Genomic DNA, 23,874 nt, shown 5'->3' with positions numbered 1-23,874 from the left:
ATTTGTTCTTCCCCCTGACAAGGCCCAATTCTTATTTTGATGGGAGATTCTCCTGAAAAAGAGCAATAATATCAGATCCACATTGTACATCAATTCTTTCCATATAAAATGTAGCTCTGTATTTAGTTTTTGCAATCTTTCTCCACATAAATCTCAATACATGCTACTGTAAACTAATATTTTAATAATTAAATGTTGGGGGTATTTTAAAAGCATTTTTAGATTTATTGTAACCTACAATCTCTTTTTTTCTTTTTCCCCCTCTTTTTCCAGTTAATGAGGTCAGTATAATTTTATTTTATATACAGTAGTCATCTTTAATTAAACAAGCTGGGCGATTTTACCTTCAGAATTAATGTTCACTTACCTTAATTCCCAAGATGGTCATGGAAAACCTAGCAACTATTAAGTGCTGTAGGGACTGTCAAGAAATGTGCCCACCCCAATTTCCAAATGGGCAGGGCTTTTTTTAAAGAGACTGCCTTCATAGGTAAAAATAATATAAAGAGGAAATAGCATAGCAGTGACATTTGGATATTATACGTTGCCCTTAGGTTGGAGATTATCATGCTTTAAAGCTTAAATCTCTTCCTAAGCATAATTTTATCACCAGGATTATGAATGCATTCAGGTGTGTTTTTATATATACCTTTTTTGCATGTTGTGCTAAATATAAACTAGCCAGTTTTTTATACACAGGTATTTAACAAATAGCTGTGTGCATTAAAACCTAAAATAATGTATGCCATGTATATAATTCCTCCTAGATTTTTAGAGCAATGTCACAAATGTAGTCAATATTTTCAACTATGTATTTCTTTATAAAATTAAATTAAATACAGAATTTGATTTAAAGGGCTGAATCTCTATGCTTGTATGTTGTAGTAATTTTATTGTGTTTGGGAAGCAACTATCATTAATTAAAGTTTTGTTATAATTCATTCCTTTCTAGGCAACTGCAGGGCGGAGGGTAAGCATTATTATTATTATTATTATTATTATTATTATTATTATTTGTTATCGTTTGTTTAAGAATTTTGATAACATGAAATTGTCACAAGCAAATTAACGTTTTACTGGATATAGGTTGAAAAGAAAAGTATTGAATCTTTTTTTCAGACACTTGACCAATTTAGCACATAAGTTTTTAGTAAAGAAAAAGAAGAAAACAGCTGTTGGGCCATATTCACATTAGTATAAACCTAGACTCTAGATTTACTTGTTTTACTTAAGAGCAGAATTGCACATACAGAGAACTAAGTTATATTTGGGAAAACATTCTTGACAAAATTTAAAAAAACAGTTGGTGACATGCACGTTTTATACAACAGCTACAGCTATTCAGGTCTGTAATGGCAGAGGAAATATATGTTGTTTTTAGAAATAAATATTAGTGCTATTTTTCAGTGTGGAATAAAAAAATCAACTTTATATGGATGTTTCCACAGACTATTCTGTGTTTATCTAACTAAAATATTGTTATAGTCTACTCCTGCTTCTCAATAAGTTATAGGAGAAGACCAGGTAGAGGTACCAAAATAACTATCTGTGACATATATAAAATAGTGGTTTTGTCACACTTTCACAAACTGATTATTCTAAGCAGTACCATTTGTTTACATGTGTTCATATATTTTGCTGGAAGCCTACCCAGCATGTTACATTGTTTTCTTTTTCTTCCTGCAGGGTCCCAGAGGAGACAAAGGGCCACGAGGAGAAAGGGTAAGGGAACCATGATTGTTGTTCAGTTATTTATATTAGAATAATTGCCTGTGGAGGAATAATAGGAAAGAGCCAACCACATGTAAGCACATGTAATGAAATAAATGCACCTATGAGAGGTTTGTTTACATAAATTTAAGAAAGATATAGTACATGGCAGACCAAATTCTGCCCTGAGTGAAATGTGTACAACCTGATTAAGGTGCCTGGGACTGCTCAGGTGTAAGTTCAGATACCTTGGCTTGATATTTTGGGTCAAAAGTTTGAAGAATATTTTCCAACTGTACACAGCGGAGAAAGGTGCCATGAAAGTGGAGAAGAAAAACTGACACGGAAAGATGCATGCTCAGAGCTGGTTCAAAGATAAAACTATTTAAAACATGAAGCAGCATAGACAACACCTGCTCTGAGAAGCTTTTGTTAATTTTAAATCAAATATACAGTGACTTGAAAAACCTTTTGGTGGCAAATGTAAGCTGTGTATGTTGTATTCGTCAATGGGAAGGAGGTGTGCCCTACTGAATATTGTGTATATAACTGTAGACAGAGTTGGATACATATCTGATTCCAATTTTCACGTAGTCATACTATTTCCAACCATTTCCTTTTTCTATTTTGCTTTGGTGACACACAAAGTTTTTGGTAGGGTGTATTTTTATCATCACAATGTGCAATAGTGGTGGCTGCAGTTTTGCCTCATTTTTATAATGGAAATGCCATAATGTGATGCATCTTTTGTGTAATGATCACTTGCAATCTTTAAAGCTTGCACTGTAAACCATCAAGAAGCATACGTATAGCTGGGGCTGTAAATTTGCCCAACACACCTTATTTCTATCTAAATCAATTTCAGAATTATTTTCTTTATTGTAACAACATATAGATTTTGTGTATGCATGGGTGTGGGTGTGGGTGTGCATAAAGTGGATCCAGTCTTGCTCTGTCTGAAGTCAGAGAGTTTTTCCACTGATTTTATCTGGAGAGGTATTTGGGTCCAAAATACAGAGTATGCTAAACGGTGTCCTCTGACTCCTGTAACCAAGGCCAGAATGTGGCAGGTTTGCATAGGTGTAAATGAGGACAAATATAACACACAGGTTGTGTGTATATGCAGTTTCAAGCAATTATTGCAAATGGAATGTATCGTCAATTGTGATAGAGGAACAGAAAATCTTTGGAGTACTTTGTTTTGCTTCTCATATAATATTTGTAAGTGTTGGGCCAGATCTGGAGTTCATGTGAACTGGCCTAATTACATTGAATGTAATGGAGCAATGTTGACTTTCTACCAGTGGAGGGTTGTGCGCACCGAACCTCAGCTGACTTCCCTCCAGCCTTTGAGTTTGCAAAGGCAGTTTTGTACACCCAGTGGTTTGTGCCCACTGTTGTTGCATGCCCAGTCATTTGCACCTGCAGATTCTGCTGTTTGTGGGCACATATCAGTAGACCAGTGTCTGCCATCCATAAATCACTTTGACTATCCCTTTATTGCTGCTAAGTGTGAATAAGGAAGGCAGAATCTGACCTAGTATGTGCAAATTGTTGGTACAAAATTTGATGGTGTTCAAAATTGAACACCCCAGTTTAGCACCCAATTTTGAGAGCATGAACCTAATGAAAACTCCAAAGAGCCTCTAATGCACTAAAATGTAGTAAACATATTGCTATGATGAAGCAACTTGGCAACGGAAGTTCAGACTATGCTAACTTTTTAGAAGTTGACAGTGAGTGTTGAAATTGCATATATGGGAATGTTGGAGAGTATGTCCTTTTTTACTAATGATTTCAACTGTTCAGAGTCTTCTTCCACTATTTCTAACATCAACTTCATTTTCATGTTTTTTGACTCTAGGGTCCACCAGGTGCACCAGGCAGAGATGGTGAAGATGGTCCACCAGGGCCGCCAGGCCCCCCTGGTCCTCCCGGTCTTGGCGGAGTAAGACATCCACATTTTTATTATTGAAACTGATCATCCGTGCTTTGTAGCATATAATGATTAAATATACATCTGTCAGAAAATAAAGGTTTTTCACTTTAGAATAGAAGAAAACATTCTGTTGAGCTTGGAATGGAATGGGATTCTTCCTTCCATTTCACTGGAATGTTCTTTGAGGGGTATATTTCTCATGCTGAATTTGGGACCCTTATAAACGCCTGTAGGGAGCCTAACATGTGCATGAAGGGGAGAATTAACTCCTTAATTTCCTAATGCTATTTCTTTTTCTTGTCCAAACATCTTAGATATGACATGGTTTTCTATTCAGAAATTAATCCATTGAAATCCATAATGATTAAGCACATGGGCAAACAGAACAGCACTTTTTGCTGTTGTCTTCAGGTAAGGGGAAGTTAGTGTTGAAACCAAGTGCAGAAATAGTATAGGCTTAAACTCATAAATTACATCTTTCTTCCCTCTGAGTTTTTCAGTGTGAACAATATTAGTGGCTTAGTGCTTAAATAGATTGTCTCCTCTGCCCTTCTTACAGAAACAATCTGTGCTTCGCTTTTCCTGAAAAGGCCTCAATGTGCCTTGAAAGGCAGAAGGTCTTGGACATGATGTATTAATGGGCAGACACTGTAAATCACCCCAAAGGACCCTGGGGATTAGCCCGCTTTCCTCTTCAGTAGGAGTAGCAATGGGCTTGTTTCTTGTTGTTTGGATCCTTTTAGCAGACATAAAGCTGAAATAAAAAGACTAAGTTAAAATAGTAACAATTTCAAAGAAACCTAAGCATGAAAAGAGTATTTTCTATTTCATTTTGGTTTAAGAGGTGGACAATGCATTTTCTCAATAAATATTTCAGTAAAGCAAAGATCTTTCTGTAAAAGTCTGCAAGGCTCATATTGATGGAAACTCACAAGGTCCTGTACAATATTCTTGAGAATGTAATCACCTCAGATCTTCTGAAAAACTGCGGAGTCCTAACTCATTTGCAGATTCAAAGGGGTGAAGTGTTAAGCTCAGTTGATTGGTGCAATGATAAATGTACATAGCTCTTCCAATTGAGATTTGTCCAAAATGGTATAGGTGAGCTAGGAATATGTATCTCTTCTAAATGGACACAAATTTTGTGTTCTGAGTTTTCAGCTCACACTATCAGCCTCAGATCCTGTTGAATAAATGTTTCTGAGAGAGTTTTGTAAAATGCAATAGTTATTATTAAGGAAAGTTTAATTTTTGGACTAGAATCAACACAAATGCACTCAATAAATGTTGCCATTGTTACACATTTTAAGGAAATGAAAATAACCTCTTATCCAGAAAATATAACAAATATCAGGTAATGTGGGTATATAGTATAGATCTAAAAACCTGATATGTTAAGGAAGATCTTACATTTAATATGAATTTCAAACATTTTCTCTCCTACAGAACTTCGCTGCTCAATATGATCCATCTAAGGCAGCTGATTATGGCCAAGGACCCATGGTAGGCAAACATTCTCCTTCATCCAACAGCTTACACAGATATGTTTATCAAATGTTTCAGGTGGATCCTTACTAAATATCTGTGTCATAACTGACAACATAGTTTAAAATGGGTGTGATGATCCCATCACAGTCTGAGTCAATGTAAAGTTCTTGCTCTGCTTTTGATGTTGGGCAATTGAAAATATTTGTTGTGCATTTTTAGAGCTAAACCCTTTACCAGTGTATCTCACTGCAACACCTTTGACATCAGTACAGCTATGCTGATATAGACCAGTGGAAGATCTGACCCTTATTTTATTGGAGACGCTCATGGTCTGATCTTAGGGGGTCATTTGGTTTATTTTCCCTCCCTTTCCCCATAAAGAGACAAGAAAATTTTGGGGAATAAAAAAACGTTGACAGTAAAATTAATCTCTGTCATATCAAGATAGACCTGGGTAGAATCACCTCAGCTAACTCATCTGAGAACCACTGATATGGGGAACTTGTGGGAACAAGTACTGTACAAGTCTTTTGAGTTCATTAACATTGCCCAGCTTTAATGAGGATGTAATTAGGACCTTGGATTCCATTTTGCATCATCTACTCCCAATAGGTATTACATCTAAGAGTAATTAGGCAAAACAGACATAAAATTGTTCTCACAATACAGACTGAGTAAAGAGCAAATTGCGTTTGATGAAAAATCCTACATAAGACCTATCCAGAAGGAGAGCCTTTCTACCTACCTCTGCTAAATCTGCAGAAGCGGACATTTTAGAAGTACAATTGCTTCTCCATGTAGGTCAGGGTGCTTGTGTATGTGGCTAGCTGCATATGAGCTAAATTCTGTCTTCAGTTACACCTGTGTAACCCTATTGTAATCGAAGGTGTACATGAAGGTAGAATGTGTCACTGTATCTCCAAGCATGGTGCGTACACACAATATCAGTGATGTCAGTGTACCTAAAATGTAAGCAATGAGTTAAATTGTGCTGTGCAACCCACACTGAAGTTACTAAGGCTGGGGGAGGGGAGTGTTGGTTGTAATTCAGGCTGGGTTTACACTTGCTGTGGAAGATGGAACGCTGACGTTTGATCTTCTGAGGTGCTGTTTCGTGCATGCATGAAACAGCACGTTCTGGGGTCAATGTCGACCCCAGAACTCCTTGTGAGCCACAAGGATTAAGGAAGGCTGACAGGAGGAGCGCTTGCATCGGCATTCTGCAGTGAGGACAGGGATAAATATCAATGGCTGCAAAATCAATTTTTTTGGTATGCGGCTGGCATACCTAAAATTGCATAGCAACTGTTGATATTCAAGGTAAGTGTAGAACCAGCCACAGTGAGGAATTTGTCCCCATCTGGTTCAGCTAAAGTGTTTCATAATGGGGCTGATCATATGTTTCCGTGCCTGAAAATGGCTTGGATCTGAAACTTTAATAAAAAGATGTTGACACACCTAAGTTTCACAGCATTAGTTACACTCATTCCCTTCATAGCCAGCATATATCATTGCTCTTCAGATTGCTCAGCTGTATATGAACTCTCTTAATAGGTCATAAAAATGTCTTCATACATGGGCAGTGCATAGAGAAACAAATAACAGGGCATCTCACAATGCTTTAGTGACAACTCTGGGGAGAGATAAAATAATTTACAGCTGAGCCTCTAGATGGAGGTTGTCTCTGTCTCTGGGAGAAAATGAGAAAATATAAATGAGGATTCATTCAGCTGGGACTGTCACAGCAGCAAAGTACTCAGTAATAAATTTTCCAAAAAGGAGAGTATGGTGCTCCCCCACCAGCAACTCCATTGGTGCTCCATGCACAAAGATGAGTCCAAGCCCTCGTCTTCACTCATACTTTTTCCGACTCTGACAGCCCTAAATAATAACTTAGTACAGTCAGAATCAGTCTTTACTCAAAGCTTTGCTTATCCTCAGTGGGAGTTCTGAGTGCAGAAGCACCGAAGGATCAGACAGAATAGAATTTAAACATATTCAAAACGAATCTGAGCTGTGCCCATGTTTACTGTATGCCTACCTCCTGCACACACCAATCATGTGTATAATCTATCAAGTGAAAGTAAACAACTGTTGCGGGCACCAAGCAACAGTCAAGATTAAGATATCATTGTGAGGTAACCATGGCTAAAATGGTTAAAGATGATTTTTTTTTATTGGAAGCCACTGTATCTATGGGTACTCTATGAGAAAATTCTCTTAACATGAATGGGAAAAATGCACCCATATGGTGAGAAGAATGGACTTCTTTATCATTTCAAAACGTATGATTTCATTGTAAAAAATCTCTGAGATATTGAATTTTAGCAAAATCTACTTGTAGGAGGGTTTTTTCCTTCCTTTTTTTCTAAATCCTGTAGAAGTAACAGGGAAAATCTGTGTGTGCAATTCACCTTCCTGCAGAGAGCCAGTGCAAGGCCTTTGTGTCACTTAGACCCTATTTTTAGTGTTTAAGTGACACAAATACTCCACAGGCCCTGTGCAGGGAGTCCATATAAGGAAAATTTTACCCAGGATGATGGTGCATATCGGTGGCCAATTACATACTGTAAAATACAGTTTGTGCAGTCTCACCCCGAATAAGATTGCTCTCGATCCCATAGGGAAATGTCCTTCTTTCAATAGGCACGTGTGCTTTTATTACTTTTAATGAGGTCTGTTCACATTTTAAGAGACTCTGATGTTACCTAATTTAATGTATTAAAAAGCTGTTGCATATTCTTTCACTTTACTCTCAAAATATCTAAAAATGTTCCCGAAGTTTTATTATTATAACCCATTAATACTTCATTCTTTCAGTCATAATATAAAGCACTCTAGATCCCATCAAATACAAATTTGTATAATGGGGTTTAGCTAGATGCATTTGGATGACTTGTATCTTGCTGTGTTTGCTCTGTAATGTATAAAACAATAGTAAACAATTGTGTGCTAGTTCGTTAATCCTCTGTGAGGATATAGTTTGACTTCATAATACCGGTTTAGCAGCATAAACTAGTAAAACATCATAGGTTTCCTAGTGAGGTTCATAAATAGAATGCAAAATGGAGAATGTGAGTGAAAATTATTTCTTTATAGCTGGCAAAACATTACATAGACAGTGTGTACCAAGAGTCCGTTTCCAAAGTAATACATCAATAGGGATTTTGCAGTGTGTACTAATATAACAGTAACAAATATAACTAATTAGCTAGATTTTTTTTCTCTTATTACCCTACCATGATACCAGTTTTCATTTCTCAGTATCTCTTCCTTTCCTTGGAAGAGCCACTGACAAGGCTGATAAACTGTAAAATGTAACCTTGAACGGTGTTTGTTGTTTGTTTATGACTGTGGATCATTCACTCTGGTTGTTTGCTCTCAAGAATAATACTGGCAAGCCAAGAGGAGAAGTGATTGGATGTGAGGGCACCTGGGTCACATCCTTACTTACCAGCCAGAAAGGAAGTAGAAAATCTCATGATATGTGAGCATTGGCAGTGTGCCTTTAATAGTTTCATTAGCTCACATAGCCTCTGAGGCAGCCTGATGGAAAGCTAGCAGGCAAAGCAGTCAGGACTCCTAGCTGATTGGCTAAATGCCTGAGGCAAATCACTTAGTTTCCTGTGCATCAGCTGATCCATTGCAGAATGGCAACTGTAATCTCTTCCTACCCCTCAAGAGTGTTGTTTGAATTAATGTTGGTAACATATGAATGGCCGGGTATTATTATTATTATTATTATGCTAACAGGTGTTATATTCTTTTTTTCTAGGGTATAATGGGACCCAGAGGCCCACCTGGAACAAGCGGACCCCCTGTAAGTATATTCAGATTACAAATAATGGGACAGAGAAAAGGATTATATGCACAGAGATTATAAACAGATCCTTCTATAAAACGATACTAAGAACTTATTTCCTCTAGGGTTCTCAAGGTTTCCAAGGACCTGCTGGTGAGCCTGGTGAACCTGGTCAAACTGTAAGTGGATATTTTTTTCCCCTTTACTGTTAATTGGTAGTCAATCTGAATGCTGAAATTTTTATGCATTCGTGTTCAGGGATATTTGAATTCAATGTTTCTGTTTGATCTTGTCACAGACATGAGCCAGCGCTCAGACTTCCCCAAGTGTAAATTCCATGAACCATAAAATCAGCAGGCTTACACAAACACTGGCATAGAAGGGTTCACAACCTGGGTGAATCTCTAATTCAACTTGAACATCAAAGCAATTGATCAGTCTTACTTCAATTGTCTAACTTCCCGTAATCCTTGTGCCTTTTTAATAGGGTCCTGTTGGTTCCCGTGGTCCACCTGGTCCTCCTGGAAAAGCTGGTGAAGATGTAAGTAGTTATTAAACACCATTCATCTTCGTTAGAGTCAGTACTTTCACAATTAATCTCTAAATTAAAAAGATCTTATCTTCAGGGCATACCTACTGTTGTGATGACAACTACACAAAAGTGTAAAACACATGCAAACCTCAACTCTCTCAGACTGCCGATCATGTAGAAACCACTTTGCATTTGGCAAACATAATGTAAAACAGAGAATTGTAAATCTTTCCAAATGTGACTTTAAGACTCAAAACTACAGGAGAAGTGAAATTAAACCAAACGTGGAGTCCATGTGCTGAAGATAAGCTCCACTGATTTTTAAAATGTGGTTCCATTCCCTTAGTTACACAACTAGTTTTCTTTTCTGTCACTTTTTAGGGTCACCCTGGAAAACCTGGAAGATCTGGTGAGAGGGGCGTTCCTGGTGCTCAGGTGAGAAATTGCCTATCATATATTAAGCAGAATAATTGCCTTGTAGGTGATAAAACTTGGGGACATCTAGGAAAAGGAACATATTAGGAGACTAGTAATCCCAGCCTGAATGGGCTACCCTGCTATTCTGGTGCCATTTCATACCCTGAAGGATTCTTGTGCATTTATATTCCTATTTATGGAGCTAGAAATTCTGTGCATCAGAAACACTTAGAGGCTGATACTAATTTTGTGTGTGTGTGCGTGCGTGTGTGTGCGTGCACGCGCAGGGGGGAATTGAACAGGAAGAGGAGAATTGATGCTTTAGGTTAGAAGACTAAACTAGTAGAGAACATGTTAGAAATCCTGACCACGGATCCCCGCCCTATGCATTGCACTCATGAACTTGGCAATTTGACTGCTTATTGTTAATATTTTGCTTAGTAGTTAAGTCCCTTGCATAAGATGGGAAATTACAGTGCTGAGTATTTCACAGATTCAGGCTCCCAGCCTACAGCAAAAAGCTTTTTCCTAATTAATTAATCTGTTCAATACCTGACTATATATTGCAGAAGTTATCTTCCCTTTAGCTGTACTTCCTAATGTGTTAAACATTCCTTCACACTTCCTCTTTTTCCTTTAAGGGTGCTCGTGGTTTCCCTGGAACTCCTGGTCTGCCTGGCTTCAAAGGAATTAGGGTGAGAATATTTCTTACTATATTGTCAAGTCTGAAAATATCTCAGGATATTGAAATTCCCATCAATCTTTCACAGATTGATATAGATGAGAAACATTGTAAATGTATGGACTGGCAAAATGAGTCTTGTTAAAACCATGAGTGTGACCATGGTATAACAAAGCAGAAAAAAACCAACCAACCATATGATGACTATTGAGTAAGAGTGGAAAGATGGACATTCCACATGTGAATGACGGTTTGTAGGCATGAATAAAGATTGGCAAGAATATACATTGTAACAGTTATTTTTTACTTCAATATAGGGACACAACGGTCTGGATGGTCAAAGGGGACAAACCGGTGCTCCAGGTGTCAAGGTAAAAAACAAATCAGAATAATGGCATTTAAAACAAAGGGTGCATACAATATCTTTCAGCAAAATACACATGCTGTTATCTCCAATTATTCTCCTGTATTGTCACCTAAACAGTTGTCAGGATGAAATAATTCCAGCATCAGCTGACCCATGTTAAAGGAATACATCATCTTCTTAACAAGAAAGATGGTGCCTGGGGCCTTGAGCTGTTATTGGGGTAATTCTCCTGAATAAGAGCTGCAGGATTGGGCCACTAACGATTAGGTTTCCAGCAGTACTTAAAAATATAATGATTCTACTGTCCCTGCACGTGTAATATTTTTAATTTCTAAGCCCATTACAATGCACATACCCATTTCTGAAACAAACATGCTGCCTTAGCCATGTATTCTTGTCTTGCCTTCTGTTAGAACATTGGTGGTTGGTGACGTTGCTTTGATTTCTTTTGAATAGGCCTCTCTGGAATTATTTTTTCACAACTCAACACTTTAGCAACACATTTAGATATCAGCCTTGTAAAACTGAATTTAAACATAGCAGAGAAATGCAGAACTACATAAAGTGTGCATTTACACTAGGAGCTAACTTTGAGTAGCCAGCACATTTTCCCTTACTTCAAAGTTAACTTCGATGTAGGGAGCCCAACTTCGAAGCCCTTACTCCATACCTGGGAATGGAGTAGTGCCCTACTTTGAAGTTTTACTTCAAAGTAGGGGGGGGTGTAGTCACTCAACTTCAAAACTGTACTTCAAAGTAAGTAACTTCAAAGTTATTTTTGTAGTGTAGACACAGCCAAACACAAGCATATTTACAACTTCTTGGGTTACAACTCCTTGCGATGCTTTTGCTTATTTCACATTAGAAATTTGATTTTGACAGTTATTAAATCAGCAACACAAAGTCCGGACAATATTCCTTTAGTCGCTTTTTTTCTGGGTGCCTAATAATAATGCTGTTGGTCACAGTATAAAATTCTCATACCACTATGCAGCATGCTATCTGATTGCTGACCTCTTTAATGACCGGCTACTAGGCTTTTCAGTTTTCTGTTAAATACTTATAGGTAAAAATCAGACAAAAATAGTGAAATGAATGAGAGAGCGGTTGTTATGAATATTACTATGACAGAAACAGATTAAGCCAAATTCACTAGTAGTGTGGTCTGTGCTGATTACAGGGAAATTATCCCGGGTTAAATCTGGTCACTTCTTTGCAGGACCCCTGATGAAAGGAGAACAGATACATTCATGTAGACTCACTTACATCAACCCGTGACATATAGAACACAAATGATACTATTGATTCCCAAGACTCAATGAGCCATTATGTGGGGAATTTTTGCTCTGCTAAATATTATTTTATACCTTTTTATTGGTACAGACCAAATGCATTGTATGGTATCACCACATACAAATATATGATATACCGTCAGCCAGTGAAATTTCTTTGTTCTCAAGTTACTTTGCAACAGTTCTTGCAAAACCATATCATAGCTTCATAGTACTTCTACAGAACAAAATATTAGCGTTCTGGCACAGTGATAGCACATATGGGCCAGCACCTATTGGGTAAAGGATGGGTGACTACCATACGTGTTTTGATCACTGGCCTCAAGGTGCAAGCTGTTGGAGTAATAGCTTACTTCTGGCTGTTAAATGGAGTGGGCTGACCCAGCATTTGTAATCTTGGTATTATCCAAATAAAAGAAGGTAGGCGATAATTTTGCTCTGGCTAAAACCCCCCAAAAACTAATGAAAATACTGATCAAACCTGGTCTTCGACATGCTATACATACCTTGTGTGTGTTCTACATGTTAGACATGTAAAATTAGGGACTGTAATTGCAAATGTGCTCTTACTAAGGGCAGTGATATGATTCCCATTGAAATCAATAAGCGTAAGATCAGGCCCTTAAAATTTCATCAGGGCCGTAAGAAATGTAATAGACGTAGGCCTAACTGATGAACAATTTTTATTGTTAACAGGGTGAACCTGGTGCTCATGGTGAAAATGGTAGCCCAGGGCAAGCTGTGAGTATTTGTTATTGTTCATAATTTAGAAACATGCTAAACTTATAAGATATTTCTCCATTAACTGTTCTAATGCTTGCCAATGACTGCAGTCAGTTAGGATCAGTCATATTTGTATGATAGTGCATGTTTAACTGAAACAGCATTCTTTGTATGTTCAGAATTACAGTATGAAACCTGTTTCTCTGAAAGATATTAATACAGTCAGAGAGACAAACCTTGTTCAGTGTCTTGCTCAATGAGTGTTTTGCCACATGTACACAAACTAAGTAATTAAATGTATTCTTCAAGGGTGCCCGTGGCCTCCCTGGTGAAAGAGGAAGAGTAGGCCCTCCTGGACCTACTGTAAGTAACTTTATATCTATATATGTTGCTTAGCTGGAACTCATATTTACTGTGCCTCTTTAATAGGCATTTTTAAATCCTGTGGCAGAAGCTAATCCTCATACTTTTCTCCTGTAGGGTGCTCGTGGAAGTGATGGCAGCGCTGGTCCCACTGGTTCTGCTGTAAGTACCTGCTTGGATGCCAGTAAAGGCTGTTGTTACTTGAGGGCTACGTCTACACTAGCCCCAAACTTCGAAATGGCCACGCGAATGGCCATTTCGAAGTTTACTAATGAAGCGCTGAAATGCATATTCAGCGCTTCATTAGCATGTGGGCGGCCGCGGTGCTTTGAAATTGACGCGGCTCACTGCCACACGGCTCATCCTGACGGGGCTCCTTTTTGAAAGGACCCCGCCTACTTCGAAGTCCCGTTATTGCTATGAGCAGATGGGAATAAGGGGACTTCGAAGTAGTCAGGGTCCTTTTGAAAAGGAGCCCCGTCGGGACGAGCCGCGCGGCGGCAAGTCACGCCAATTTCGAAGCGCCGCAGCCGCCCGCATGCTAATGAAGCACTGAATATGCATTTCAGCACTTCATTAGTAAACTTCGAAATGGCTATTTGCGCGGTCATTTCGAAGTTTGGGGCTAGTGTAGACACGGCCAAGGTCTTGTAGCCATCTCCTGAATTATGCACAATTTCTCATTATTCAGTGAAATATTGTGTGTGGCCTTTTCTGGTTGATTCTCTGTTAACCAACAGAGAATCAGTTCAATGGGAAGTACAATGCCACTTTTAGTCACCTCTTACTGAGATTCCCTGGCATTAAAATTGGCAGGACAGACCAACACTGAAAGGGGCAAAATGTACTCTACTTCACTCGTATGCCAAATGGACCAGGCAGCTGGGATTTTATTTTACTTTTCAAGGGAGAAAGCAGACCGTTTTGATTGTTTCAAAGGCAATTATTTCACACTGCAACAGATACTGGTGAGCTACTACTCATGTAAAATCCTTAGTGCCTGGCTTCCATGAAATCACTCTGGATTTACACTGATATGAAATCCAAATCAGACTTGCGCATGTCCAGAATTACTAACTTTGGCATACCAGATTCCAAGGAGTAGATGATTTAGTGTCCGGTCCTGCAATCCTCTTGTATGACACTTCTCAAGACATGCTTTAAAAAATCCCAAGGGCTTTTCCCTTTCCATTCTCCATGCCTTTCAGACTTAAAAACATTCCAAACATGAAGATGATGGGAATTCAGTAAATGGCTACTTTTCATGCAGTTAATTCTGATACATAATTTTAGCATACATTAATTTCATATTTATTATATACATGGTGTTTTTTGATGTTGGCAGACACACCCATTGTGTTTATTACCTCTGGGTTGACAGTCATAGAAAAATGGGTTGATGGTGGTTCCTTGGTTACATTGTACACTTGAAAGGAATAATCTACCAAATTCTCCTCCTGGTTACAATGGGAAACCCCATTGACTTCATTTAGATCTATGGGAGGCATTCATTGCCAAAGATGAGTTGCCTGAGTGCAACCGAGAGATCTTAGCCCAATAGAAATAATGAGATAATGACCACACCAGTAATCAGTGAATCATAGTTATGCTTTCCCTTAACAATTTAAGCACAAGTAACATGCTTTTTTGTGTAGTTAAGAACTGCAAAATAAATTGAAGGTTATAAAGGTACAAAACCAGAGAATTAGTGCTATCTCTAACTCATTCTATTGTGGCTATATACCAGAATATTTGTCCCATAATAATTAAAAGCATTAAGTCTCACACCAGCACCTTGATAAGACAGGTCCTGTGGAATGGCAGGTTAATGCCGGAGTTTCTTTGTTTTTGCCATTGATTAAAAACAAAGTCACTTTACGAAGATGGTTGTGTTACTATCATCCTGGAATTCTATGTCAGAAATATAATACCACTTGCCATTCTCCCGCCCCACTGCAGCTGTGAACTGTACTGTGCAGTGTTCACTGTGGATTGGCATAGTTGAAAAGTGTCAGTTGTCTCCTAGTCATCACAGTGGAAGTGCAAGTTAACAATCCACATAATCTCATCCACCCCATAGGTCTTGGTTTTCTTTTGGAGATAATCATAGTAGCTATTACAATCCATTTACATCTTAGGTCAAACCCTGTCCTCACAATCTCACATTGACTTTGGTGGGAGTTGCTTCAGGCATTAGCATGCAAGGGAATGCAAAGAGTGGAGGGAACTGCTCCCCCTCCCATGCAGGCAGCTGGCCAGTTGACATACACAACACAGGCCTACCACAGTGTGATGTATAGTTAATAAGCATCACCAACAAGGAGTAGCTGGTGCACTTGCTCCTTGTCAGAATAACGTTACCCCTTTGTGGTGGCAGTTTACTGTGAGGCATGATGCTTGGCACAAGCAGATAATCTGCATCAGCCCATTCTGTTCTTTCCTGGCCTGCTCATGTGTTTGGTTCTAGAACAGGAATCTTCCCTCATTTATAAAGACTTCATCCACAGTGCCAATATTGTTCAGCATCAATCCACTTTTTAATTGTTTATAGAAAGGTGCATTTGTCGCTTCTGATGAGAAGATGCATTGAGAAGTGGTCATATACATTTGTGTTTTGCCATATATTTACTGCAGCAACTAAGTAATCTCTCTGAACACGTCGTCTCTTTCATTTTGTAGGGTCCCATTGGTGCTGCTGGTCCTCCAGGTTTCCCAGGTGCTCCTGGTGCCAAGGTATGAATATTTTCATTTAGGGAAAGGTGAAGGGTACCATCAAATTCTTGTGCTCATCAAACTGGGCACTTACATCTGACACTGGAGGCTTTCACACCAAATCTAATTCTTACAGATCAGAATGAGGGAATGTCTTTTGGAAATATTATTAGAGAGATAACAATATTTTGAAATATGGAAGCTTGTACACGCAGCTAGACTATTTTATTTTTATCTAAAAGATCACTAATGTTGGCTCTTAATGATCATAGGAAGCATGGGCCTGAAAGGATTACACAAAATAGCGTACAATATTGTAAAATGTATCTATGGGCTGTTTGGTACAAATCTGTCCCTTGTTCAGCACTCAAAATCTGATTGCTGCATGGGAATTGGTGTACTAAACTTCTTAGTGTTGAATGATGATCAGTAGAGGAAATCTCAGTAGGACTCACACTGTGGCCCTCAGAGCAGGATTTCCTCTATGAGATGAAATCTGACTCAGGAGATGAACAGAGAAAGGTGCTTATGGAGCTTCAGAGCCTGGTTCAGCACTGTTTCACACCTTGTGCTGTTAGGTACACCTGTGATGAATGGAGGTGAAACATGGCAAATCAGCATGGCAACACTTTATACAGGTATCAAATTACACAAGGTACAGGTTGGTGAAGAATCAGGCTCTTGAGTTCCAAAATTTACTACGTTGAATCTACAATTAAAAATCATTATAGCTTTACTTTAATCCTTAAGTAAATAACTTGTTCCCATGACAGACTATAGGTTTAAGTAATCCATTTGCTCTAGGCCAGATCTTGGAGTTCTTATCACATTAAAACTCCCATTAAATAAAATGGAATTTCCGATGAAATAAAAATGGCAGAATTTCAGCTACTGAGTCAAGTTAGGCCCCATTTGGGAGCTGGATTGACAGCTTGCCAAGAGGCCCCAGGTTACAGTGGTTTTGAATAAACTAGAGTAGGTTGCTGATGGTACTCTCATCCTTAACAGAGATGTTTATCGCAGAAGACTACAGACACGAGAATCTCTCTTGATTCATGTTTAGATCAGAATAACAGACAATTGTTTGTTGGGATCCTTAGTCTTAACAAACAAACTCTGAAGATGAGGACAAATACATGGCACGTTCTTGATAGAAGGCAACAGCTTTAGAAACCAAAGAAAACCTTCCCTTGAGTTTATCCAGTAACAGCAGAGATTTTGTGATTTGTTCAGGAATCCGTAAGACATCAGAACAATTGTGTGTCTAAGGGCAGTATGAAAGCATTTGTCTCAGCTAAAATAGCCTCTAAGTCTGATGTACCATTGGAAAAAAGAAAAGATCCCATAAAATGACGTAATTGATGTCCCTGGCAGTGGTGAACTTACAACAAGTTCAGATGCAAAAAAATGTAATTGAACACCCCTTGCCTGCAGGCTCTTTGAGACACATTCATGGTTGCCTTGTACTTTGTGTCATTGTTTGCAGCAGTGCAAACTGGTTCTCTTATGACTTGCCTGTGGGATCTTGGGTGATCACCTATGGTCTGATTTTTCAGAGGGGCGAGGGACCCATATCTCCTGTGAAAGCTACTAACTTCCCTGGGAACTATGCAGGCTTCCAAAGTTCATTGCCTTTGAAAGTGGGTGAAAAGGCTATGAGCTAGGGGCATGATTTCTGCAGATTGTGTTCTCACTGAGGTAGCACGAGTATAACAAACAGTGTGGACGTGGTATCATGGGTACCAGCAATGGAGGCATAGGTGAGCTATGTCAAGTACACGCTCGCCTGTCACCACAAGGTCTGTATTTGGAGCGGTCCAGCCATGATTCTTTTACCACTACTTGTGCTACCATGGCTGCACTGCTAGTTGTACTCCCTCTGGCTTTCACTGAGTACATGTCCCTGAGCTGAGGAATCACGCTTTAGCTCATAGTGCAGACATAGCCTCAGTTTCTTCGTATCTCACACAGCAATAACAAGGTTGTGGAATCTCAATCACTGGAGATACTTAAGAGCAGGTTAGATAGACAACTGCCACAGGTGATCTAGAGACTCTAGATGGTGTTTGGTCCTGTCATGAACTAGATGACTTCTCAAAGTCCCTTCCAGTTCTGGTGTTCTATAATTCTGTGAAGTGCTAGCCTTTATGATTAATCTCAAGTTGCAGTGGTATGACTTCTGCATGCTGAAAGACATCATGCTTTGATATGTCTACCGCACAATGCTTGTAGATAAAAGGTCTGATACCATTTTCTCAAATAGGGTGATATTGGAGCTGCTGGTGCTGTTGGACCCAGTGGTCCTGCTGGTCCAAGAGGTGAGCCTGGACTTCCTGGTGCTGCCGGCCCTGTTGGCCCTCCAGTAAGTTAGCTTCAGTCTTGCTCTCAGCAAATGTGAATTCGTGGAGCTCAGGGGGGTAAGCAGAAAATATTAACTAATGCCTTTTTGTCTTTCTTATTAGGGCAACCCTGGTGCTAATGGCCTTGCTGGAGCTAAAGGTACAGCTGTAAGTATCTCTAAATTCAAGCCCAGTTGTTTCACACAGTGTGTTTCAACTAAAATGATGAAGATGATAACAGGACTGCTATGTTCTTTCTTTTTTGCTTAACAGGGTCTTCCTGGTGTTGCTGGTGCTCCTGGCTTGCCTGGTCCTCGTGGTATTCCTGGACCTTCTGGCCCAGCTGGTCCATCTGGTGCTAGAGGACTTGCTGTAAGTGGCATAGTCTGTAATATAGCTCTGTAATGGCCAAAGTATCCACACTTACAAAATCATCTTCATACTTTTTCTCTTTAAAACAAACATTTTAGTTTTTCTTTCCAAGACATTTTAAGTTACACATAGCAGCTTACTTCCATGTTTTGCTGCCTCTTGGCTTCTTGTGACTTACCCAAGAATGTGGAGCTCATGAATTCTCTGTGATGACCATAAAGCTTGGTAGCTCTTGCACACGAATGGTATCCAAACGTGTAAGGCATTTGAGCGATAAAGAAACAGTCTTAAGGTCGGTCCTGTGGCTGGTATAATGCCAACTGAGGAGCAGATCTTGAAGGTATTAGGTCATTTGATGTTATTTTAAATGATCTTTTAATGTATTGTTTTCTCTGCATGTTCCTTGTGTGTTAAACCGGAATAAGTCCATTGGACACATACCAGAAATGGCCCCTGAGTGTCTGTCAAAATAGAATGATGCAGGATAACCCCATTAGATTCTTGAATAGTACTTGGCTACATAGAGAGCTTGCACTGGTGAAAGAGAGGACCTGGTTAGTGTGCTTAATTCTGTGACCTCTTTGCTTTACTCTAGGGTGAGCCCGGTCCTGCTGGAACCAAGGGAGAATCTGGTAACAAGGGTGAACCTGTGAGTATGGTGGCACATGAAACATATTTCAGTGAATGAATTTACTCTAGCGTGTTGTATAAAATTCTGACCTTTTTCTCTATTCACATTAAAACAGGGTGCTGCTGGTCCACCAGGTCCCTCTGGTCCAAATGGTGAGGAAGGCAAGAGAGGCCCTACTGGCGAAGCTGGTGCTACTGGCCCCCCTGGTCCAGCAGGTCTAAGAGTAGGTTATATCCATGGACATTTCAGACATTAGCAAAAATGAAAGGAAGTGACATAGCAAAGCTATTGCAGCTAAGTCGAACCCACTTTGAACATGCCTGTTGAACCAATATTATATCCAGTGATCTGGGCCATTTTTACTTCATATATGTTAATGTTGCAAATTACATTGCGCCCTAAATTATATGTTTAGGGTTTGGTTTTAATTATTGTTTGTTAAATATATATTGTTTGTAGAGCACCACAAATGCACTTTGCCCTTTAAAAACCCACCGACACACATAAATGTAGTAAAAAACAAAGGGCTTGAGTCTGCCAGGTGGGTGAGTACCTCTGACAAAGTGCTGGCGGCATCTCAAGCTGGAGAGGAGCAAGGTCAGCTCCCTGCAGGAGGTACTGAGCCCTGCTTAGGATCAGGCACTGACCTGGGGAGGAAAGAGAAGGGAACTCTGATCCTGTATGTATTTCAGATGAAGGTTAGTGGTTGGCAATAGGCCCAAAGGCCCAAATATTGCAATATGAGCTGCCTGAACGGTTTCTTGTAGTCGTGGAACCTTTCACAAGTCAGGGCCCACCTGCATGGATCAGGTTATAGCATCATGGTGAGATCCAAAGCTGAATTTTACCCGAGACTGAGGGTGCTCAGACCTAACGTTCTGGCTCTACCCAGTAGAGGTCTGGGAAGTCACAAGGTTCGGATCTCTCTCGAGAGCCATATTTCCCCAAAGGTGAGGGTGCTCAGATCCAAGCTTCTCTGAGAGAGCAGCATCTCTGAGTATCAGACGGATAACCGTGTTAGTCTGTATCCACAAAAACAATGAGAAGTCCTGTGGCACCTTATAGACTAATAGAGGTGTTGGAGCATAAGCTTTTGTAGGTAAAGACCGCTTTTGTCAGATGCATGTGACTGGTTGGGGTTCTGAGCTTTAGCAATCTCTAATTTCGCATGTGATTTAATCTCTTTTCCATTCTTAAACTGGTGTGTGTTTGTTTTCCGTAGGGCGTTCCTGGGTCTCGTGGTCTCCCTGGATCTGATGGCAGAGCTGGTGTTATGGTGAGGTTTTGTACAGTTTCCTTCTAGTCAACATAATGCAGTATTTCTTTATATAAAGGGATGATACTTGCAGCTACTTGTCTCTGCCTTGGGTTTAATATTCATTTAATTATTTTTATTTTTGGTAGGGACCTGCTGGAAGCCGTGGAGCCCCTGGTCCCGCTGGTGCTAAGGGTCCTGGTGGTGATGCTGGTCGCCCTGGTGAGCCTGGCCTCATGGGTCCAAGAGTAAGTCTGAACTCAGTAGCCTTTCTGGAGAACTTCGAAAAGGGAAACAGCTTAAGTTTTATGGGATAAATGTGTTCACAAACTAGAGAACACCTTTGTCTATTGTCAGAGAAGAGAACAGGCCAAGTTCGACCAGCCTCTCCTTGCACAAATCTCTTCTGTATTATGAGACCTTTCTTCAACAAAATGAACCATATCAGTATTTAATGAAGTTAATTATTATTATGATATGGTGCTATCATGGTAGCAGCTAAGGCCCCTGGTGATGGAGCAGGACAAAGAGATGGCTGTCACAAGGATGGTTCCTGTCCTATTGATTATTACACAATGTGTAATTATGATCAGCGTTCAAATGTGTGTCTCTATGTTGTCTAAGTCATGTTGGCTTATGTGGTTATACACATTAACTGAAAGAACAATAAATCCTGTCCATATATTCGCATGGGTTGTTAGATTAGCTAGAGCCAGTCCTGCTCCTCTGGCAAAACTCCCATTGACTTCAGGGAGTAGTGCAGGGCCCGTCCCTAGTCTGGCGTGGCTTTCCTGGCATTGTTTTTTTCTCTCTCTAATTCACCTTCTATAAAATTTGCTTCCATCAGTTTTCTAATGAATGCATAAGCCATTAACCCCCCAATTCTGAAAATGCTTACGCACATACTTTAGAGTTGTATGTGTTTGCAGGGTTTGGGCCTAAATGAATTTAACCAGTAACACACACACACATATTATAAAATAAAGTATCTGGAATTAAAATGGCCATGTTTTCAATCTGTGTGGAAATATATTCCTGAGCTCTGCTTTAATGTGTTTTTTGTATAAACATAGTAGGAACTAAGGACTTATTTACTGCAACTTATTTAGATAGTGTATAGAAAAAGCTTGGTCTTGGTGGGGGACTGTTTGTTTGTGAGCTGAACGAATTCATTACAGTGAAATGTTTTGGTTTAGGGTCTCCCAGGTCAACCTGGTAGCCCAGGCCCTGCTGGCAAGGAAGGTCCTGTTGTAAGTATTTTTTTCTTTTCATTGTATTTTACAGATATACACAGTAAAGCACCGCTATAGAGCTGTATTTAGGAAGCTGAAATCTCACTGCTCAGCTTTAGCACAACTATGTTTAAAGTTTGCGCAATCTATTTCAAAGTATCCATTACAGTTGTGTATTTTATAACTTAAGAGACTGATCCAACATCCATGGAGGTTAGTGGGAGTCTTTCCATGCATTTCCGTAAGCTTTGGATCAGGCCCATAATCTTAAAAGGGAGGTAATACTAAAAAAGATGATTGTCGCTATCACAGAAAGGAAAAAATATGTAATGAGAATAACTGTATATTCAGACACGCACTCCAATTTTTAAAAGTAAACCATAGGCATTAGGTGCATGTGGCTTCCCCATACTGGTAGCTCTTTTCTTTATATCACAGAAGGAAACTGAGTCAATGATTAAAACACAGGCTTTCAACAGTATGATTGGTTTTCCTAGGGTTTCCCTGGTGCTGATGGTAGAGTTGGCCCCACTGGTCCAGCTGGCACAAGAGGCGAGCCTGGCAACATCGGATTCCCTGGACCAAAAGGACCCAATGTAAGCACAGTAGAGCAGAGTCTTGTATCACAGTGAACCTCTTCCTTGCTACACAGTTACGTCCATAGCAATGATAGCTAAGCACCTGAATCTGCATGCATCCTATTTGCATCACTATTCATTGAGCATATTTATTGAGTTTAAAATTCTGCTTGCTATGAGGCCATTTTTGTCTCACTAGTAAATTGTCCAGTAAACCAAAATAGAAATAATACATTTGTTTCAGTAAGCCAGTAGAAAATATGTAAGGCTTTTATAAGGTTAAGTGCATATGAAAATATATGTTCATTTTAGTACTACTCTCTATATTTAATTAATTCTGCAAGCACTGGTTCCCTGTATTCATTTCACTATAGGGGAACTGCAGGGTCAGGCCCTTCAAGAGCTTTCTGAATATGCCTGACTATGTAAGGTTGGTTGTAGAGCCCACTGAGGCCAGTAGAAGTACTTCTATTGAGTTTAGTAAGCTTTGGATCAGTCCTGTTGATGTGATTAGATAATTTTTATACTCAACCCCTTGGATTTATGGTGCTGCCTAGTGAAAGCCACCATTTGCAGAATCTCCGAGAGCAGAGCTGAGCCCTGCCAATATAGGTGAATGGGAATATGAAAAAAGGACAAGGTAATTATTTCTATTGTAGAGATATTTTCTCTTACTTCTTCAACTAGCCAGTGAAAAGGTTTGGAAACAAAGGGATAAAGGACCATTATACTAGATTACGTGGCATGGAAAATTACAATCTTTAATTAGCATATTGTTTCCAAAATTATGGCTTGTTTAATTTGCTTGTATTTTTTTCCATTAACATTAGGGTGAACCTGGCAAACCTGGTGAAAGAGGCAGTGCTGGTCTCTCTGGGCCACGGGTATGTACACGTTTTATCTGGTAATGTATAAATAGGAGAGCAATAATGGAGATAATCAAGGCCCCCACAAAGAGCATATAGCGTTAGTTTGTGTAAATGAACCAAAGAATAACACATGAAATAAGAGAACACTCTGTAAACAAGTCTAATTTCCTACCAGTACATGTTGCACAAATGTTAAATGTAAATTTCTCTGCTTGCTTCACCACATACATCAGACCCCCTCCCATATCAATCTATTCTGAGCAGAAAAGCTTATTAGTTTCCAACTCCTCTCTTAAATTCCATTTTTTCTTGTTGTTTATTTATTGACTCTCCAGTGGAAGGGACTGCTTGTCCTCCACATCCGGCCATCGAGAACTCCTTTTTTTTTCTTTTACTATGGCTGGTGGACCACATTCATTCATGTAACCTCACTCAAGGAAGTTTCACCAGGGATGAATTTGCCCTCCATGATTTCAAATTAGTTCTAGAACTACAGCCATCCCAAAACACTTACGAGCACTTCTGCTGTTCTCTTACAATGCAGCTGTTAAAAACAAATGGATACAAATCT

General features: G+C 39.4%; 1 protein-coding gene across 1 annotated transcript in view; it reads left to right on the top strand.

Annotated features, from left to right (window-relative positions):
- The first annotated feature begins 1,692 nt into the window (after positions 1–1,692).
- The window catches only part of COL1A2 (collagen type I alpha 2 chain), a 47,984-nt gene continuing 25,802 nt past the window's right edge, over positions 1,693–23,874 (top strand). The window contains exons 1-23 of the mRNA XM_074984724.1: positions 1,693–1,722; positions 3,575–3,658; positions 5,096–5,152; positions 8,913–8,957; positions 9,065–9,118; positions 9,427–9,480; positions 9,853–9,906; positions 10,530–10,583; positions 10,888–10,941; positions 12,926–12,970; positions 13,262–13,315; positions 13,433–13,477; positions 15,995–16,048; positions 18,291–18,389; positions 18,490–18,534; positions 18,640–18,738; positions 19,334–19,387; positions 19,485–19,592; positions 20,592–20,645; positions 20,774–20,872; positions 21,821–21,874; positions 22,354–22,452; positions 23,265–23,318. Of these exons, the coding sequence (XP_074840825.1) occupies positions 5,150–5,152; positions 8,913–8,957; positions 9,065–9,118; positions 9,427–9,480; positions 9,853–9,906; positions 10,530–10,583; positions 10,888–10,941; positions 12,926–12,970; positions 13,262–13,315; positions 13,433–13,477; positions 15,995–16,048; positions 18,291–18,389; positions 18,490–18,534; positions 18,640–18,738; positions 19,334–19,387; positions 19,485–19,592; positions 20,592–20,645; positions 20,774–20,872; positions 21,821–21,874; positions 22,354–22,452; positions 23,265–23,318 (1,281 nt within the window). The 5' untranslated portion in view covers positions 1,693–1,722; positions 3,575–3,658; positions 5,096–5,149. The remainder of the gene's footprint in view (positions 1,723–3,574; positions 3,659–5,095; positions 5,153–8,912; positions 8,958–9,064; positions 9,119–9,426; positions 9,481–9,852; positions 9,907–10,529; positions 10,584–10,887; positions 10,942–12,925; positions 12,971–13,261; positions 13,316–13,432; positions 13,478–15,994; positions 16,049–18,290; positions 18,390–18,489; positions 18,535–18,639; positions 18,739–19,333; positions 19,388–19,484; positions 19,593–20,591; positions 20,646–20,773; positions 20,873–21,820; positions 21,875–22,353; positions 22,453–23,264; positions 23,319–23,874) is intronic.

The sequence above is a fragment of the Carettochelys insculpta genome, chromosome 2, assembly GCF_033958435.1.
Source record: "Carettochelys insculpta isolate YL-2023 chromosome 2, ASM3395843v1, whole genome shotgun sequence".
Taxonomy (NCBI): domain Eukaryota; kingdom Metazoa; phylum Chordata; order Testudines; family Carettochelyidae; genus Carettochelys; species Carettochelys insculpta.
The sequence above is the reverse complement of the archived record's forward strand: the minus strand, read 5'-3'. Positions and strand labels throughout refer to the sequence as shown.